Raw genomic sequence first — 21,143 nt, 5'->3', positions numbered from 1 at the left:
CACAAGAAAAGTTTGATGAAACGCAAGAAACCTAACAAGATGTTAAATTTCTAACTCCGTATTAACTAACTACTTGTTAGTATATATTTAACATGTGTTGATGAAACCGGGCCTTGGTGTTCTACTTTATTGAAATTGTGTGCGTGTGTAAAACTAGTACGAATATAATACAGTATTGTGTCTGGGTGAAATAACGAGCCCAAATCAACTTCACGAACAGAACAGTAATATTTGGGTGAAATGTCGTAGACACAGCCCATAAGCATCAGCAAGCAAGCAAGCAAGCAAGCAAGCATTCGTAATATCTGTTTGATTGTTATAATGTCAGTCATTGGCAGAGTTGAGTATCTGGTGGTTGATACGAGTGCATTTATAAAGAACATTCAACTCCAGGTTAGAAACTTTTGTTTTTATTCCTTTTCATTCTCTGAATTATCAAGGTGTGAGTGCAACATGTGCGCTTTGTATACCCGCCGGAATTATTACTGTTTGTAACAAATTTACTGATAGGGGCTGGTTAAATTCTGTTTCACCAATAAGCACTGTTAGTGACTGGCTTAAACTATAACAACCATGGGGCTCGTCTGTTATTCTGTAATGGTCTGTGGTAGTGAAACTTTTCTCTTACGTTTAAGTAACTTGCTGTTGTAAACGCTATTGTGGTATTGTATGAATAATAGCAATCCTTATTTTTCCAATTGTTTGGATCAATATCAACAGAATCACTCTTTTTGTCGGGTTGCGATCTGGAGTTATTACAGGGTGTCTACAGATTCATAAAAGTCATGAAAAAGTCAGCATTTGGAGTTTTGGTCATTCATTTTGTTTTTAGGCCATGGAAAAATTATATAATTCCAGTCCTTTTCACGCAACATTAGTAAGACATGCATCGCCAACTTCTACGCGCGGTATCAAGCAATTACTACTGATCTGCATTTAGGGCAGTCGCTCAGGTGGCAGATTCTCTATCTGTTGTTTTCCTAGCCTGTTCTTAAATGATTGCAAAGAAATTGAAAATTTATTGAACATCTCCCTTGGTAAGTTATTCTAATCGCTAAATTCCAGGAATCATTGATGAACACGGGAAGTGTGTATATGAGGATCTTCAAAACGCAGAAGTATATATATGTAAAGATCGTTGGTTACAACGCTTTGTATACCCGTAGGGTATAGGCCTAGGGGAGATGACTAATACCAAAGAAGTATTACAATTTTACCGTGATAACAGTGACATTTACTATAGGCCTAAGATACAAAAGTTGAAAACTAGAAAAGCAGCTGGAATTGATAAGATTTCGGGGGATATTCTAAAGACAATGGGTTGTGGTATAGTACCACATCTGAAGTACTTATTTGATTATTATTTGCATGGAGCTATACCAAATGAATGGAGAGTTGCTATAGTAGCCCCTCTGTATAAAGGAAAGGGTGATAAGCATAAAGCTAAAAATTACATGTCAGTCAGTTTAACATGCATTGCATGTAAGCTTTGGGAATGCATTCTTTCTGATTATGTTAGACATGTTTGCAAAATTAATAACTGGTTCGATAGAAGGCAGTTTGGTTTTACGAAAGGTTATTCCACTGAAGTTCAACTTGTAGGATTCCAGCAAGATATAGTTAATATTTTGGATTCAGGAGGTCAAATGGACTGTACTGCGATTGACCTATCTAACGCATTTGCTAGGGTGGATTATGGGAGACTACAGGCGAAAATGAGTGTAATTGGAGTAGACAAAAAGAGTGACTGAACGGGTGGCTATATTTCTGGAAGGTGCATCTCAGAGAATTAGAGTAGGCGACCGTGTTATAATTATGAGGGGAATTCCTTAAAGCCATGTTATTTTACCTTTGTTTTCTTATATATATTCTGTAAGTGATACGAGTATAGAAGTGAAATCAGAGATAAGGTTTTTTTTGCAGAAAATGTTATTCTGTATAGAGTAAAAAATAAGTTACAAGATTGTGAGCAACTGCAAAATGACCTCAATGTTGTGCATGGACAGTACACAATGGTAGGATGATAAACAGAGTTGAAAGTCAGGTTGTCAGTTTCACAAATAGGCAGAGACCTCTAAGTTTTAATTACTGTGTTGATTTTGGGGATCATAGTAAGTACCTAGGTGTTAATATAAGGAAATATCTTAATTGGGGTAATCACATAAAGAGGATTGTCAATAAAGGGTACAGATCTCTGCACATGGTTATGAGGGTATTTAGGGGTTGTAGTAAGGATGTAAAGGAGAGGGCATATAAGTCTCTGGTAAGACCCCTACTAGAGAGTATGGTTCCAGTGTATGAGACCCTCACCAGGTTTACTTGATTCAAGAACTGGAAAAATCCAAATAAAAGCAGCTCTATTTGTTCTGGGTGATTTCAGTCAAAAGAGTAGCATTACAAAAATATTACCAAGTTTGGGTTGAGAAGACTTGGAAGAAAGGAGACAAGCTGCTAGTCTATGTGGTTTGTTAAGAAACCCAATCAATAGAATAGAATACTCCCGTCCCCCAATTCCGGATCGCCTGGAGCTGGGGAGAGAGCATTCGTTTATTGCAATTCCTTGAATTATGATACATGACTTACAATACCCTCTTACAATTATTGGCTGTTACTATACTGAATATGAATTATTTTGTCCTAGACATTAACAATATTATATAGTCTAGGACAACATGTATCTTCCCTACCTTAACTTACTAACTGAACGAATTTTTATTTATTACGTTATAACATTAAAAGAAAAGTTAGAATCAAAATGACAAATTTACATTGAATATATACTACATCTAACCTGAATCTGTCTGGTCGCGACATCCCCCCTGGTGAGGAACTCGTACCACCCTTCCCAGGGATGTCACGACCAGACCCGTCTCATGAGGCTCCGAAATCGAAACCTCGTAGACCCCTTAAGTTGTCTCCTTCGTGTGACAGCCCACATGTGTGCGGATGACCTAGCTCAACATGTAGGCTGCCTCGCCTGTATTCCACTGCCGAGACGGAATCCATAACTCGGCTCATATTTCGCTGACTGATTGACAACTTGTTTCCTCTGGTTTAATATTGTTCACACCTTACTCTAATCTACACGTGCAGGAGTACTGAGTCAACACTATGCTTGAGATAGGATAGGCCTATCTCCTCCTATCTCAACTCTACTATACTACAGCAGCCAGAACAAACTAACAATCCCAAAGCAAACTAAAAACAGGCTAACAAACAACCTCATTGTAAGGAACACATTACTGCTAACATATTAATGAACTAAATTTACTAATTAGAAATATACAATTCCTAATGTATGAAACAACACTGAACAACTAAAAGAGAAACATACTGCTAAACTTATAACCATTGTCGCCCTTCCTTCTTAGCGACTTAAACTCTATAATGTTCTGTAAAGTTGTATTATATACTTATATGGTTAGAAGATATCGTTCTTATAACTCATACACATCTGCTATTTCAGAGATCTCTTGTTGTACAGTCGTCATATTGCTTCTCTGCTGCGCTTCTAACTTACATTGTCATCATGTTTTGCTTATTACATTTTTCTATTTCCATATTACCTCTCATTCCTCTAATAATACTTATAGAAGAAACCCAATCAATACAAATCACTTTACAAGTTAAAACTCATCATCATTTCTTCGCTCCAGCAAGCCGGGTACGGATGTGTACGAGCCTCCTCCAGTTTGTTCTATCCTTCCACAGACGCCGCTCATATATGTGACACCAGTTAACATCTCTAATTTCAAGGTCCTCCATTATCTGTTTTCCCAAACATCACGAGGTCTTCCTCTTGGTCTCTTCCCAGGAACATTGTGGTCAGAGTATGTTCGAGGAGTCCTGTGAGGGTTCATTATTTTCATGTGACCATACCATTGCAATCTCTTCACTTGTAGAGTCTCCAGTAAGTTTCTTTTCAATCCAAGCTGTTGTCGGATATCCACATTCCTTATTTTATCCATTTTTGTTTTTTTTGTAGACAAGAACTGAGGAACTTCATTTCTGTTGCGTGAAGACGACTCTGTTGGTCCAGTAAGTGTTGCTGCTTCCAGGCCATACATCAATATAGGTACTAGATATATTTTGTACAAGCTGATCTTGGAAATTAACGGAAATGTTTCATCCCAAAGTATTTGACGTACAGCTTGATAGAATTTGGAAGCTTTCTGTATTCTGTTACTAATCTCTTGATGTAACAAAGATTACTACCTAAATACTGGAAGTTGTCTACAATAACCATCTCCTCATCTCCAATTCTTAGATGAACAGTTGGAGAGTTTCTACTCATCACCAAGCCAACTGTCTTCGTTTTGCTGATTTTGAGACCTAAGGTTGTAAAAGCTTCATGCCAGAGATCTAGTCTAGTTTGTACTTCCGCTTCTGTCTCACCCCACACCATTACATCATCAGCAAAAACCAGGGCTTTAGTTGTTGGGTCCTTTCTCTTAACCGCTTTTAAAACTTCATCCACCGAGCTCGATAGCTGCAGTCGCTTAAGTGCAGCCAGTATCCAGTATTCGGGAGATAGGTTTGAACTCACTGTCAGCAGCCCTGAAAATGGTTTTCCGTGGTTTCCCATTTTCACACCAGGCTGTACCTTAATTAAGGTCACGGCCACTTCCTTCCCGCTCCTAGCCCTTTCCTATCCCATCGTCTCCATAAGACCTATCTGTGTCGTTGTGACGCAAAGCAAGTAGCAAAAACAAAAAAAATGCATCCATTATTATTATTATTATTATTATTATTATTATTATGAAGTGAAGTGGTGAAAGACAACTTCCTTGCTGGACTCCACTCTTCATTTTAAACCAACCTGACCTTCCATCCTGGACCTGGCCACAACACTTGGTTTCATCATATAATCGTTGTACTTGTGCTATGATGTCATCGAGCACTTTCTTATGCCTCAAACATTCCCATATATGCCTGCGTGGTACATGGTCATATGCTTACTCGATGTCCAGAAAAACAGTTATAAGTGTTTTACCTTTCTCCCAGTAGTTCTCATAGAGCATTAATATAATCTATATATATATAAAATAAGAGTTTTGTCTGTACATTGCTCAGAATTTGAAAGAATAGTATTTCTGTATCGGTCATGACCACAGTAACAAGGAAGTGCAATTTACCGGGCGAGTTGGCCGTGCGTGTAGAGGCGCGCGGCTGTGAGCTTGCATCCGGGAGATAGTAGGTTCGAATCCCACTATCGGCAGCCCTGAAAATGGTTTTCCGTGGTTTCCCATTTTCACACCAGGCAAATGCTGGGGCTGTACCTTAATTAAGGCCACGGCCGCTTCCTTCCATCTCCTAGGCCTTTCCCATCCCATCATCGCCAAAAGACCTATCTGTGTCGGTGCGACGTAAAGCCCCTAGCAAAAAAAAAAAAAGAAGTGCAATTTTTTACTTTTCTGTAATTTCTGTCTGTCTGTCTGTCTGTCTGTCTGTCTGTCTGTCTGTCTGTCTGTCTGTATGTACACGCATCACTAGAAAATGGCTAAAGAGAATTTAATGAAAATCGGTATGCAAAGTCGAAGAGTAAGTCGCTACAATCTAGGATATAAATAATTTTATTCATGCTGATTGAAATGGTAGTTTAGGGGAAGGCCTAAAATTTAATTTTCAAATATTTATGTTATTAGTGGTCCTATCTTAATAACAATTGGTATGCAAAGTCGGAGAATAAGTCGCTACAATCTAGGCTATAAATAATTTTATTCATGCTGAGTGATATGGTAGTTTAGGGGAAGGCCAAAAACTTAATTCTTAAATAGTTCCATTATTAGTGGTCCTATCTCATTAAAATTTGGTATGCAAAGTCGGAGAATGAGCCACTACAATTCACAATCATTTAATTCACGCGGAGTGAAATGGTAGTTCAGTGGAAGGCCTAAAATGCAATTCTCAAACATTTATATTATCAGTGGTCGTATCGATAAATACTACATCACCAAAGATACATAGAATTAAATTTCCGACCATTTGCATACATTTTTACCGTACCGGCTATGATAACACAGATATTCATGAAGTTGTATTTTTGTTGCTAAGTCCATATCAACGCCGAGCCACGAGAAAATGGGTTAACAGAATTGAATGAAAATTGGTATATAGAGTCGGGGAATAAGAAACTACAGTCTAATCTATAAACAATTTTATTCACCCTGGATGAAATTGTAGTTTAGGGGAAGGCGCCTAAAATGTAACTTTTAAATACCCATGTTATTCATCCTATTGAAAAGTACTACATAACAAAAGTTATAGGGAATACAATTTCCGGTCATTTATGTTTTATTCAGTTTTAACGTAATTACCAACTATGATAAGAGTGGTATTTCAGAGTCGGAAGAAAACTAAATGTGAAGGCCTGCAATATCGAAAGCACATAACATTGATCAACAATAACATTACCTTGACCATTGTTTGTTGTGATGTTCTTTGTCTCTTATGCTGCCTCTCAACTCCGATAGATGGGTTTACTGCTGCATACCGAGTATAATAGCCTGACGGAATACTGGCAGGAAATAGACGGTGAGTTAGAAAACTTTCTTCTTTAGCATGCCATTCCTCTGGTTCATACATTTTCTGATACTGCTGGTACGTAACACACTGGTTCATTATAGTATTCCAGATATTCGATCCCTACTCTGACGTGCTGTTTTGAATGAGCAGTCTGCTTACTTAAGGCAGAGGCTCACTTAGTAGAGCAGTAGTAGTAGTAGTAGTAGTAGTAGTAGTATGGTCTAGAATCACAATTATGGCTACTCCAAATTATAGCAACACAATTCACTAAATAACTAAAAATTCAACCCTGAAAAGAGCCGTTTCTTAAGAAAAGCTTCTCCCTCTTCACTTTTATTAAATTCTAAATTCATTTTATTCCAAATTAGCACTGAAGAGGTTTCTCCTCTGGCTCGGAGGATAAATTTGCCTCAAAGTCAGATAGATTTTCCGCCGCCAGTGTAGTGAATTGATACTTTCCGACTCACAGCGTACTCCTAGGAAACAGAGTAAAAGGGCATAGTTTTCGCCCTGGGAGTCGCCACTATTCGAACCCCTCCCCGCCGAAAATGAGACGAAGAGTGTTCACGGCTCACAGCAGTCTGCGGCTTGGTCATTCCAGCTCTGGAACTTTGGACTGTTAGATCGGCAGCTTAGTCCTGTTCGTTAATAAGAAAATGTGTGGTTTTTCATTTGATTGAATATTTCATATGAAAGCATTCCTTTTATCGCGCCATTCCTACTGACGTCATTGTAATGTATGTTCATTTCAGTTGGGAAAACCACTAAGACGGTCTTTCTGAGGATGTAAAAAGGCAGGTGGAGAGTGAGTGTTTACAATTATAATGAAAGCTCTCCAACCTGATTGTGACTGATTTGCGAGCGGGTCTACCATTACAGTGAAAATTCCCTAACTCAGTCTTCATATGAGAAAAGACGTTTGGTGACTTCCCCGTCGCGTTTCTAGGGTAACATTAAGAGCTATGCAATTTCATACAATCTTACTAACAACGTGTACACTACCCAAGCTAGAATTCTGTATACATTGTAGAATTCCGTAGGGAAGCACGGGTACATCAGCTAGTATTAATATAAAAACCTATTAAACATATTTTGGGATATGTTTCGTCTCTATTTGAGACTTCTTCAGCATAAAACCACGTGGTAGATTACAAAACTCATTGTGCAGAAGGAAGAACCCAATGCCTTTTTAAGAACTATTTGAGATACACTAAAGATATAATATACACATTATTTACAAAAAATTGTCCTCCCTTCTTGCAAAAACTTTAGTTGGTGTAGCTCCTACCATAACTTATTCAGACCAATGGACTTGTCCAGCTCCTACCCTAACCAATCCAAACCAATGGTTTTGTCCAGCTCCTACCGTAGCCAATCCAGACCAATTGTCCTGCCCAGGCCCTACCATAACATATTCACACCAGTGGTCTTGTCTAGCTCCTACCAGAACTTATTTCTTGCAGACATGATCGCGCGATGCACAAGGCTGCCAACCTCTCTACTTAGGAACTAACTATTGGTCTGGATTGGTTAGGGTAGGGCCTGGGCAGGACCATTGGTCTGGATTGGTTAGGGTGGGAGCTGGACAAGACCATTGGTCTGAATAAGCTATGGTAGGAGCTAGACAAGACCATTGGTGTGAATATGTCATGGTAGGGCCTGGACAGGACCATTGGTCTGGATTGGCTAGAGTAGGAGCTGGACAAAACCATTGGTCTGGATTGGCTAGGGTAGGATCTGGACAAGTCCATTGGTCTGAATAAGTTATGGTAGGAGCTACACCAGACCATTGCTCTGGATTTGTGAAGGTAGGAGCTAGACAAGACCATTGGCCTGGATTGGTTAGGGTAGGAGCTGGACAAGACCATTGCTCTGGATTTGTTAGGTTAGGAGCTTGACAAGACCATCGGTCTGAATAAGTTATGGTAGGAGCTTGACAAGACCATTGGTCTGAATAAGTTATGGTAGGAGCTACATAAGACCATTGGTCTGGATTTGTTAGGGTAGGGCCTGGATAGGGCCATTGCTCTGGATTGGTTTGGGTAGGAGCTGGACAAGGCCATTGGTCTGAATAAGTTATGGTAGGAGCTACACAAGACGATTGCTCTGGATTTGTTAGGGTAGAGCTTGGACAGGACCATTGGTCTGAATAAGTTATGGTAGGAGCTGGACAGGACCATTGGTCTGGATTTGTTAGGGTAGGGCCTGTACAAGACCGGGGATATGGGAACAAGCAAAGGTTAGAGCACGAAGTGGCTTTAGGCCTCTAGTTTCCTGTGCAAACACCATTGGTCTGCACTGGTTAGGAGAGGGCCTGGACAAGACCATTGGTCTGGATTGCTTGGAGTAGGGGCTGAGCAAGGCCTTCACTTAGAGGCTATATTTATTGTTCTCATGACAGATTGGCCTGCGATACGAACACATTCAATATGGGCTAGTGGTAAAAAGATGAAATACCTTCTTTTTTTTGTCGTGCAGACAGTGTGTGCCATGGCTATAGACAAGAGCCCCGTCCAATAACAATAATGTCTTCTAGTGGTGTAAAGCTGAATTAATTGCATTAAACTAATTTATATTAACACTTTCTTCTTTCTGGCTAGTGGGCCCTGGACCAAAATGATAATTTTTCTTGCCGTACTATACTAATTACCGGGCGAATTGGCCGTGCGCATAGAGGCGCGTGGCTGTGAGCTTGCATCCGGGAGATAGTAGGTTCGAGTCCCACTTTCGGCAGCCCTGAAGATGGTTTTCCGTGGTTTCCCATTTTCACACCAGGCAAATGCTGGGGCTGTACCGTAAGGCCACGGCCGCTTCCTTCCAACTCCTAGGCCTTTCCTATCCCATCGTCGCCATAAGACCTATCTGTGTCGGTGCGACGTAAAGCCCCCAGCAAAAAAACTATAATAATTGTGAAAAGCTTAATTAAGAATACCATTAGTAACAAAGTCTACTACATTGTTCGAGATAGAGATAGAAGTGCATCTCTCCATTGTTGATGCAGTATCTACAATTCTATTGATATGTTCTTCTGCATTGTACATTGTTTCACTTACAGGGTATATTAGTTGTGCTTCTTTACTCCGCGGGTTGGTAACGCTATGTGCTTCTGACAATTGGTGGGAATGCCGTCACAACACATTTTACATCAGCCAGTAATATTTCGAGTATTCCAACGATGTAAAATCGCGTACACTATTCGTTAGGTTATAAAAGTAAGCCTAAATGTACTTCTAGGGGTGGGCTGCTGGGTCCCTGGACACGACAGTGAACACATCTCCTCTCTAAGAGGAATATCACTTGTTTTGCATACTTTCTATTTGATCACCTCCTTATAAAACTTGCGTATAAAACTTTACCATTGCTTTAATAAACAAATTTATTTTTACCATAACTTTTTTTCCTTATCCAGCCGGATCGGGGCATTTATGGCAGTTCTTCAACTTTCTCTCTCCTTCCACTTTTTTTGCTTTACGTCGCACTGATCCAGATAGGTCTTAGGGCGACGATGGGACAGGAATGGCCTAGGAATTGAAAGGAAGCGGCCGTGGTCTTAATTAAGGTACAGCCCCAGCATTTGCCTTGCGTGAAAATGGGAAACCACAGAAAACCATCTTCAGGGCTGCCGACAGTGAGGTTCGAACCCACTCCCAATGCGAGCTCGCAGCCGCGCGCTCCTAACCGCTGACCCAACTCGCCCGGTGACTATTCTTTTTCTTTAATTCTGTTCCATTAGGTATCAGCCCCTTGTGGATTCCATCATGTCTACTTCTTTCCTCATTTATCTTTTCATCTGTTCCACTGGAACATTGTAACTCTCAATCTTCATCTTTCCTCAGCCTTCTTTCTTTGAAGCCCCTTATAGCATTGTTTTGCTCCTTTGTAGATGATCTATCTCTCTTGTGAATTTCTCCCACCTTTCCTCTTTCCTTCAGTTACTAATTTTTTTACATATCTTGGTGTGGATTACTGTAATCACGTCCTGGTTCGTGAACCATGGGCAACGGCTGAGTGGCCTACCTAGTGGTCCTGAGAGTCGGGATACCAGTTGCTATGGAATGGGAGTGGGCATGCTTGTGCTCAGGTCGCTAGAACTATGCAATCCACTGGTGGTCCCTAACCTGTTAAGAGGAGAGCTCCTCACTTGGACTATGTATAAGTACGGTAGCATCCTGCTTCACAGAATTTACCGAGCTCAGAACATTTTAAGCAAGCCTCAGACCTATGGGAGTAACAGAGTCCCACTCCCAATTTGACAGGCGAGGGACTCCTTGGAAACAACTTGGCGAACAAAATTAAATCGATGGGAGCTATCAATATTAATGGGTCTTATGGAAGAAAGAAAGTAGAACTGGCTGAGTCAGCAAAGAGGATGCATCTGAATGTGCTAGGAGTAGGCGTAAATGATATTCGGGTAAGGGGATATAACTAGAAGAGATAGATTATAAAGTGTACTTGACGGGAGTTAAAAAGGGAAGAGCAGAGTGTGGGGTAGTGCTGTTCATCAGGAATACTGTTGCACGCAACATAGTTTCTGTTAGGCGCGTAAATGTGCGAATGATGTGGGTAGATTTGGCAGTTGGAGGAATTAGGATGAGAATTGTCTCAGTGTATTCATATGTGAGGGTGCAGATGTGAATGAAGTTGAAATGTTTCATGAAGCATTGAGTGTCATTGTAGTCAGGGTCAACAGCAAAGATAGGATAATGCCAATGGGTGATTTCAATTCGAGAATTGGAAGGAGAACTGAAGGATACGCATTTACCAACCAATGTGGGGAAGATATGGAAGTTAATAAGAATGGGAAGCGTTTGCTGGACTTCTGTGCGAGTATGGGTTTAGCAGTTATGAATATATTCTTTGAGCATAAGGCCATTCACCGCTACACATGGGAGGGTTGGGGTACCAGATCAGTAATAGACTATACTTAACGGATTTTGAATTCAGGAAATTTGTTAGGAATGTACGGGTTGTCCGGGGTTTTTTCAATGATACAAACCACTGTGATCTGTAGTGAATGAAGGACACAAAGGGTCTTCACAGACCTACGTGTGGAGCCCTGCGAAGGCAGGGTTCACCCATTCTTTATCTATCTGTAGTGAATGAAGTATCTCTAGGCTTAAGATAGAGAAAGTGAAATCTCTCTGCAGACAAATAAGGGTAGACAATCTCCAGGACGAGGAACTTAGAAGTACACGGGTATGATTGGTAAGAAGTTCCGAACAGTGGGACAGTAAGCAGATTCACGATTTCGAAAGGGCATACAGGGATGCTGTAATAGAAAACAGCAAGGGAATGCCTAGGAATAACTGTCGAGTCCTGTTCCATGGCTAAATGGTAAGTTTGCTGGCCTTTGATCACAGGGGTCCCGGGTTCGATTCCCGGCAGGGTCGGGAATTTTAACCATAATTGGTTAATTTCGCTGGCACGGGGACTGGGTGTATGTGTCGTCTTCATCATCATTTCATCCTCGTCGTGACTCGCAGGTCGCCTACGGGAGTCAGATCGAAATACCTGCAGCTGGCGAGCCGAACTTGTACTCGGACACTCCCGGCACTAAAAGTCATATGCCATTTCATTTCATTTACTGTGTGTAAAGATGGGAAAAGGTGAACTGCATCATGGAATGATGAAGTTGTTGAATCCAGAAAAGAAGTCTTGAGAAGATTTTGCTAATAACCTGGAAAGGCTAGGCCAAGCAGCAGGGAAACCTTTTGTGGACAGCAATAAAAAATCTTAGAAAGGTTGGGAAAAAGGAAATGAATAGTGTCTTGGGTAATTCAGGTGAACTCGTAATAGATCCCTAGGAATCACTGGAGAGGTGGAAGGAATATTTTGAAAATCTTCTCAACATAAAAGAAAGAGAGGGAATCCACAGTAACAGCATCAAATAGGTAATAATTTTCACACTATTTTTAATTTTGTATTTCCCCTGTTGTAGCTCTACAGATATCCCCTATCAGGAAAACTTTATTTTTCTTCACACATACCATACAAATGATCATTTACCATTGCCAATGAATCTTGTAAAACATCTAAACAAATATCTTTTAGATACAAAACGGGAATACCAGAACGAAGGAAGAAATTCATTGAAAATTTTGTGACAGATCCTCGCACACCGAAGAGTCCCAGCAACTGGTGGGTATGCGATACTTTTCTTGAAAGTACTTAAAACAGGGTTCGTAGTGTCTTTTCTTTTCGGAATCAACTTCTTTGGCCTGTGAACTGTTACTCTCAAACCTTATTGTTGGATCAATAACAACGCGATGTTTCTCTTCCTGTCAATCCCGACAATGTCTGTACGTTTACTGGATCCATCGCTAGGGATACAGCGCACTTCTTCAAAGACTTCAAATCTGCCAGATTTTTTGAGAAGTTCTGCAGTATTGTTCCTGACCCTAAGGTGCCTGTTATTTTTCAATAGTTCCCCTTTCAAACAGAAACCAAGAACACGAGGGAGGGTTTCTATCTCGTTGCAGTGACGGCAATGGTTTTCTTGGCTTCTACCGGGAAAGCTTCAGACTGCTATCACATTGACATTCATTTTAATGGCATTAGTCCATTGAAAGTCCTTTCTTCGTTGTAATCCAGGTGTTTGATTGTGTACATTTTGAAAAATGCGAGACACCTTTTCACGGTGTGGTAGTTTCTTCCATGTTTCAAACTGCTGATCTCTCAGTTTCTTCCGAAGAGTCTGTACCTTAGGTTGTTCATGGGGAGCGAAGCCAAGGCTTCTCAGACTATGCTTTATTTCTTGTTGAAAATTTCTTGTTTGTACCAGAAGTGGGTCAACAACAGAGTCCAGACTGTTACAGATGTTAATGTATTGAAGGAAAGCTTCCCATGATGCTCTCATAATGCCCAATCCACCAATTTGTTTTGAACTGTAGAGCATACAATCTGGACAACCCGTTGGTAAACCAATTATTTCCTTTAATGTACTTCTGATTAATTTATCAACATCATCTAAAAACCCGTGTCTGAGTTTCGATAAGGGTGCACACTGTAAAGGATAAATCAAACTCTGCCAAATGTATTGATTTATAATGTTAATTTTCTGATCTGGTTTAAGAAAAATTGAGTTCACAAGTCTAAGATAAATTATCACTTAGTTTAGTTATGTTCCTTTCATCTAATATTTCGTTGTTGTATGTAACACCCAAATTTTTAATGTTTTCCTGCTTATCAATAGATGAAACCTGAAGTCCACTGATAGCCCTAATAACGTTTATCAGTTGCCCATTCTCAATAACTGTAGCTTTTGATTTAGAAGTATTCAGTGTGAGCCCTACTTTGGAAAGGCACTGGCTTGCTGTGTCAATCATAAGCTTTATTGATTTTTTATCTCCAGATATTAAGGCAATATCATCAGGAAAACCTAGCGCTGCCCCGTTGTCGATATCTTGCACAAGATTGTAGCCGAATAGAGAAGCATGTTCTAAGTTGTTTAACTCCCGTAATATGAAATCAATTGCCAAATTAAACAGAAGAGGCGATAGACTATCCTTGATCTACTCCCCTATGAACTTGAATTTCCTTAGTTCAAGTGATCGTGTTTATTTCCACATGAATCAAATTATTCCTGAAAAGAGATATTATTAAAGACTTTAGCTACTTGGGAACAGATGTCGAATTTAGTGCATGTTCCAAATGATTATTGTACCAGGAGGTACACCTCAACCCCGCACATTTAAAAGAAGAGCCTTAAGGAACACGATCTATCGAACAAAACTTTAAAATGCTAATGCTATTGAATAACTGAGTAATATTTTATTTTAAAGTTTCCTAAACTGATTGGATTTGTTTTGTTTTGGTGTACATCAAGAAGTTTGAATTTTTCTCCATAGATGTCTCTACAAAAAACTGAGGTCATGCACTCTGGTGCAAGGTAAAAGAATGAGTGATTTAAAGAAGTTTTGTGTTTATAGGTTTTCTCAACTAAATTAACTTCCATTTATTTTGTTACTTCAAAGTTTGCATCATTTCCTTTGTCATCCCGCCAGCTTTGACTCTGGCCAATAACAAATTTTCTGTATTTATTGTTCAGCCAATCATACGCTTCTTGGAGGTTTTTGGTTTAACCAATAAAAATGAAAGGTTGTGTCCGGATTTAGTCCAGAGCCTTCTCAAACCCTCCTCTTGGGTATATAAACTGCGGCTTTTCTAAGTTGCCTTGTCGTATTGATCGTCGAATTACTGAGTGTGTGTGTTAAGACAGGAGGCGGGGTGCCTCATTCTTCAGAGGCAGAATATCAGCCCAGGTAATGGCCACCAGTTTGTAGATATCTCCGCAAACTTATCCGAGGGGAAGGTTTTAATTCTAACTATGTAACCATCAGTTTCCTAAAAATGTAAACTACTTCTTGCTAATGTAAAACTTCATACAGTCTTAAACTTTAAATCGGGATAGAGAGTGCGTTACCCTCTTGAGTTCGCCTTCAATTTATCTGGAGGTGACTACGATTTTGTAACTGTTTTACTCACGTAAATCAATTAACTTTTCACTCGCATATCAGCAGGTTACTGAGAAGCAAGGAAGTCATGAAAGACTAGTACATGGACAACAAATCCCGAGAGTAATACGCTTTTATCCAGTTAACATAATATCTCCAGTCAAGTACGGTTAAAGTAATAGGACACGGTCATACATTCTGATAATCGTACATGTGATTGCAGAAGAATCACAATAACCAATCAGGTTATGACCAAAAGACAATATAGGGGGACAACAGAGAATACTAAGTGAGATGATCACTACCAGACCAAAGAGGAAAACAGGAAAAGTGACATACATTCATGCTTAAAGCACAACTGATTCCTAGTCACAGTACCAATAACAACACAATAACAATGTGGTCACACCACCGTACAGCATGGAGCAGGTATCAAGACAACCGCCCACACATATGGGCATTAGAAACGCTGAAATAAATTTATGATTAGCATCATTTACAGTAGAGAAGCCTGAAACAAAGAATGCAGTTAAACATAGCAAATCAAATAGGTAGACCATGAAATAGTATAACAAAATGAGTTCCATCGGATGTCAGTCAAATACCTAGCTGGAAAAGATGACAATATTAGATTAAAATATCACATATTCTTCTACAATGTTAACTACCAGGAAGCATAATGAATCATGGCATTTGAGTTACACCAATAACAATACACATATATCCACTTTATAATACCAAAAGGTCCGCGCTGACCTTATCCTAAAACCAAAGGATATACCGAGACTAAGCAGCATAATTCCCAAATGACATAAAACAGATCGTCAGTGACAACTTCACTCATCCCTCACCATGAGACTACTGAGGTCCAAGAATGTACATTCACAAAAGGACAACAAGTTCCTCAGCACGTCCTGCCCTCAGTCTCATATACGTAGACACAGAACAACACAATACAATACATGATAAAACATAAATGCACATGATACAAAATCGCAAGCTAGAGGAAATCAACTACCTCAACAAGTAGACCCCATAATGTACAATAACAAGCATGAAGAAATCAAACAAGACAGGCACAAATGAACTAATCCCATACTTAGTCAAACTGGACCTAACCTTGCTTAGATGACTGACATCGAGGACTCCCAAAACAAGAAGTTACAGTATAATCAACAGAGTGTCACTCAGACGAAGAACCAGTACGCATAGACACAGTAGGGCATGATGGAATGACAAGACATTATTACAAGCGAATGGACATATCATTTCAGAATCATGTACCAGTTTTGAAATTTCTGGACCATCACAAATAAAGCAGAAGGCCATGGGATATATAAGAGGAAAATGAGCAGTACCAGGATATGGTAAATATGATGACCAGGGCATACAGACTAACAACCAGCAGATAACCTTTGAATGTCAAGAAGGGTAGTAAAACAAATAGTAAAGAGGCTGAATATAATAAACCAAACTATCTGTAACCATAACCACAGAGATCACATGGAAAATCAACCAAGAATAAGAAACAAGCAATGGCAATAACTGGAGACTTTGCTAGCATGATAGTAGGTGGAGGGGTGTACACAAAGTGTGTCCGCAAGAGATCACCAAGCAACCATTACCTAGGTCAACAACCACATGACAGCCGACAGTCATAATCAGGACAATAGGCAACAACAGACAATGAATGAAAATATTATCAAATCAACCAGAACTAGCTCCACACAGCATAAATATGGGCCAAAATTCAAAGAAAATTCCATCTCCATATAAATAACCTTGAATATAATGAGCAGAGGTGTTCCATCAAGACCATCAAGTGTTCAAAAGAACCTCTGGAAATCCAGGATTAATAATATGGTGGCAAAACGACAGTCCACCCTGTGCGATTATCCCAATCAACAGTCACCCTTCCAGCCAATCAGAATACACGGGGTATAATAAAACATATACAATGCAGAATTGATAGGTAACACGATGACCAAGCTCATGAGTTGATCAATTAATTGGGTCCCATACCCCATTGACAGAAGGAATTTCAGCAACTGACCAGGAACTATCCCAAATGATCCCATACTCACTGGAATAAAACCCAGAACAGTAAGATGACAACGAAGGCACAATATTAAATTGCAAATACATGCGGGGTAGAGTCAGAAACAACAGAATTACAAGGGGTTAGGTTACTGAACCAAATGAACTGTCAAAGGCACGAACAAAGGAAAGGCTATGTAAATAAGCACACTCGGCAGACACTACACATAGACAGCCATAGGGTACAAGGAAAACTTCTCTGTACACAAATTTTTTCACAATAATACTAAGTCACATACAACAGCTGACCCACAGATACCAATCCAAAGAGACAAAAGCTCTCATATCACTAGACATCAAATGAAGACATGATCAAGCCAGTGTACATTCACGAAATGACAACGTTTACGAAGTACGCTTCCATAAGCCATAGAAAAATAAACAGGGAGAAAAATTTAATGTAAAAGGTTAATTTTCAAAGCAGTTCCATAATTATTAGACAATGAAGTATACCAATGACAACATGACAATTACGAGACCCACAACGAAGCTCCCGAATGAAAACACAGTAAAAGCAAAGGATCGTTTCATCATTAAGCCAGCCATGCTCCACACCAGAATTCAGAAATGAGACCACACAACAGCCACGAAGTACCAGCAACGATAGGTAGATATTTTAATAACAGGTGAGAATGACCAAGAATAAATGCATGCAATGACCAACCAGCACCAGCAATGAAGAATCAGGAAGAATGAGAAATACATTCAAGCACATGGCTAAACTGAAATTCATCAACCAGCACAAGATCACATCACATGCATGACGCTCCTCATAACTAGCAGAGAAATAAATACCAGACAATAAATTCAATACGGAGACAGTGATATGAACGGATGAAACACAGTGCAGAATTACATGGCAAGAAGCAGAGACGATCAGGTCGAGACAGGTTACAGTTTAGTTGAACTAACTAAGCTAGACATTACGAAGGCTGAAAAATAAAGACTGTTAAATCATCTCCATATACAATTAAACAAAGCACAGTCACAGCACTAGTGTACAATTACAACCCGTCAGGTACTCAAAATAAGTCTGGATATACCAGGGCTAAGATCAGGAATAGCAATAGGTGCATCACCAGACAGCAATGCAGTGGCAGAAGCAATAGTACCAGTGCTGCTGAAATTACGGATCTTCAGCTCATAATCAACATCAGCATGCCTCAGCATACGAGAATCTGGTACAGGTCTGGCAGGCATAGCGGATGGGTATGTAACAAATTACCAGAACAATAAGCGGGTGCACCTGGCCAGTAACCAAATTTTTACAAAATATACACTGTTACCCACGATGTTCTGGTATGGGCTAGAGTAATTTTGTTACTTTCATTGATCTATCTCTGTCTTATACTTGGCTTTGACAATATGAAAGTGACTGAGGTATGAGCGATGCTAGTAATCCTATTCCTTCTGCAGCCAGTCCCTGCTATGAATGGTGTGAAAATGTTGCTCATAGGGTCGGTTGGTGCATGCATTTCAGTGGGCTTGGCAGACTGATATGTAATAGCAACTTCTGGCTCGGTGAGGAAAGCAACGGGAAACTACCTCACTCCTCATTTCCCTAGTATGCCTCTCCAGTGATGCCTAGGCCATCTATGACAGCTGATGGCGGAGCTGTTGAGGATCTAACCAGCCTTAGGGCTGAAGACTGAACATACATACATACACATGACGAATTGCTCCACCAAGGTAATGGGTGAGGTAAACATACAGGCAGAAAAAGGTTAGGAAGTGAGAATGAGGAGCGTTACCACCATGTACTGAGTTTCGGTAATAATTTCTCAAAGTGAAATATCGCTCACTTCGGTAGTCATAGCAACAAGTAATAATAATAATAATAACTTAAATGTTTCCACCTTTTCAATTGAAAAGGTGGAAACATTTAAGTTATTATTATTATTATTATTACTTATATATTGTTCAATACGGACCAAAAACATGAAATTCATAACCATCAGTCATAGCAACAGCCTAGCCAGAACCACGCGACTGCCGCTACCACTCACTCTCTGTGGCATACTAACAATCAAAGAGGAGGGCAATCAAACAACTGAAGTCACAATACTGCAGCCCAAGTCTTCAACTGTCAGCATTACCACTAAAGAGATAAGAGGCGCCTCCCAGCGCAGATTCACGCCAATTATGGAGGGAAGGGTCTCTATAAAACACAAACACAGAAAAGGGAAGCGATGGGATCTGGCCAAGGCCAATAGGTCAACGACCAAAACAGAGGGTGGAAGAGGTTAAAAGGGTAGAGCAATTCACTATTATACCAATTCACTATCACACTTTAAGGACCAAATTTTAATATAAATTAAGAAGAAAAAACCAAAGGGGTGAGTGAACTAGCAATAAGACTAGAATACACAGTTGACAGAAAATTAAATATCTATTTACCAAGTAGTTCTCAGAGAAATTACTCAAATACATGACCATTAAGTTAAAGGTCCCCAAACACACTGGAATGCACAAGACTTAAGGATTTTTTTAAATCCACACTTGGTTGCAATTTAAAAAAAAATTATTTCAATAATGTTGCCTTCCGAGCTCAGTATTAAAATAAAATTTAGAATGCGTACTGCCAAATTTTATAAATAATATGCACCTTTCCTGGGTACGGCCATCCCTAAATTTACCTAATTAACAAATTAGTATTTAGTTACACAACTTACAAAATATTAGAATACTTCCAAAATATTTTTCAAAAAAACAAATTGCTAACAGGTCCCACAGCCACACATACTCGGTTTTCAAAAGATATCTTAGTGAACACAGAAGAGCCTTAAAGTAACAACAATCCGAATCCCCAAATCAGAACGATAATGTCCTGAAGTAACATTAAGGTAGGCGAAATAAAAGTAAGGAGGAGCCCCCATCAAAAGAGAAACAATAAATGATTGAAAGAAATCAATAATAAGGTAACACAATAATATTGAAGCAATTAAAACTCATCTTGAGACTCAGTTCATCACGCCAACGGCATAAGTTCACCACACAACAACGTACGTCAGCACATCTCAAGTATTGTTACAACACCGACTACGCCGTGATGATGCGCGCTAATCCATACCGTTATCTAATCAACAAAAGAACGATAATGCCATAAACGGTGGATAGCTTCAGAAACAGAAACCACGAATACGAAACTGACAATAAGTGGGAATAATAATAAAAATATTCATAATTAAAATTTAAGAAAACCGAAGGAAGGCCGCAGATAACTAGAAAAATCAACTAGAAGCACTCATCGGTATTCACCTTGGTACAGAATTATAAATCATTTACAATGAACTATTACGAAGGGATTTACAGATCTCTCGGTTTGTTTTAAAAAACTAAATTTTCAGTATTTACAAAGGTGTGACACTTGGATAACATTATTCCACTCTTCGAGATAAGTAACAACCGACCCAGTTAGATTGCAGATAATTAAGATTGCGTACCAACAGTCACCACAACCATTCTAACAATTTAAGGTTTACACGGTTCAATTAGCGAATTTCCACCTGATTAAACTGTAGGTATATTGAATGGACACGTTGAGTTTCACATCAAAGAATAATTTCCAGCACAAAAATGTTTGCATTTTTAAAAATTACCAAATACGAAGCCGAATATCACTCCCAGGTGTAATGTAGTAAAAATATCTTACGTCGTTCCAACATTTTGAATAGCTGATTACGAGACCTTCAGTGTAGAGATGCACTTCAGACATCCACAGATGAGAGATAATTCTTGAAGGATCTGACTTACCAAGATGATGAAGATCATGATTAAGGTAAATCCTTCACATAGCTTGCTGTAGAAAATAGCAGTAATGCCTTGGGAACAGACCCGCACTGCAGTTGAAGTGACGATCACATAGAAAATAAATTAAAACACATTTTGTTCCAAACAGTAGAAATTTCCACCAACCGCCAAGCTTCATTAATTAATAAGCGTTAAATAATCATGCTGGGGTAATTTGAAGATATACACGGACCCCTTACAGGCCATTGTAACAGGAGCCAACTCGACCGGCATCTTCACTGTTGGAAAATCTCTTCACAACAACCTGTTTCATGCGGC

The 21,143-nt window shown here is 39.5% G+C and overlaps 1 protein-coding gene across 4 annotated transcripts in view; it reads left to right on the top strand.

Moving 5' to 3' along the window:
• Positions 1-281: 281 nt before the first annotated feature.
• LOC136857500 (RNA-binding protein NOB1) overlaps positions 282-21,143 on the top strand; it is a 382,114-nt gene continuing 361,252 nt past the window's right edge. For 3 of the 4 annotated variants that reach the window (XM_067136203.2, XM_067136204.2, XM_067136201.2), the window contains exon 1: positions 282-393. In XM_067136203.2, coding sequence (XP_066992304.2) covers positions 322-393 — 72 coding nt within the window. In that variant the 5' untranslated portion in view covers positions 282-321. Of the gene's footprint in view, positions 394-454; positions 601-21,143 lie in introns of those variants that run through there. The other variant, XM_067136202.2, reaches the window with a different exon arrangement.

This window comes from Anabrus simplex, chromosome 1, assembly GCF_040414725.1.
Source record: "Anabrus simplex isolate iqAnaSimp1 chromosome 1, ASM4041472v1, whole genome shotgun sequence".
NCBI classification, from domain to species: domain Eukaryota; kingdom Metazoa; phylum Arthropoda; class Insecta; order Orthoptera; family Tettigoniidae; genus Anabrus; species Anabrus simplex.
Note: the sequence above shows the minus strand (reverse complement) of the source record. Positions and strands in the feature narration are given on the sequence as shown.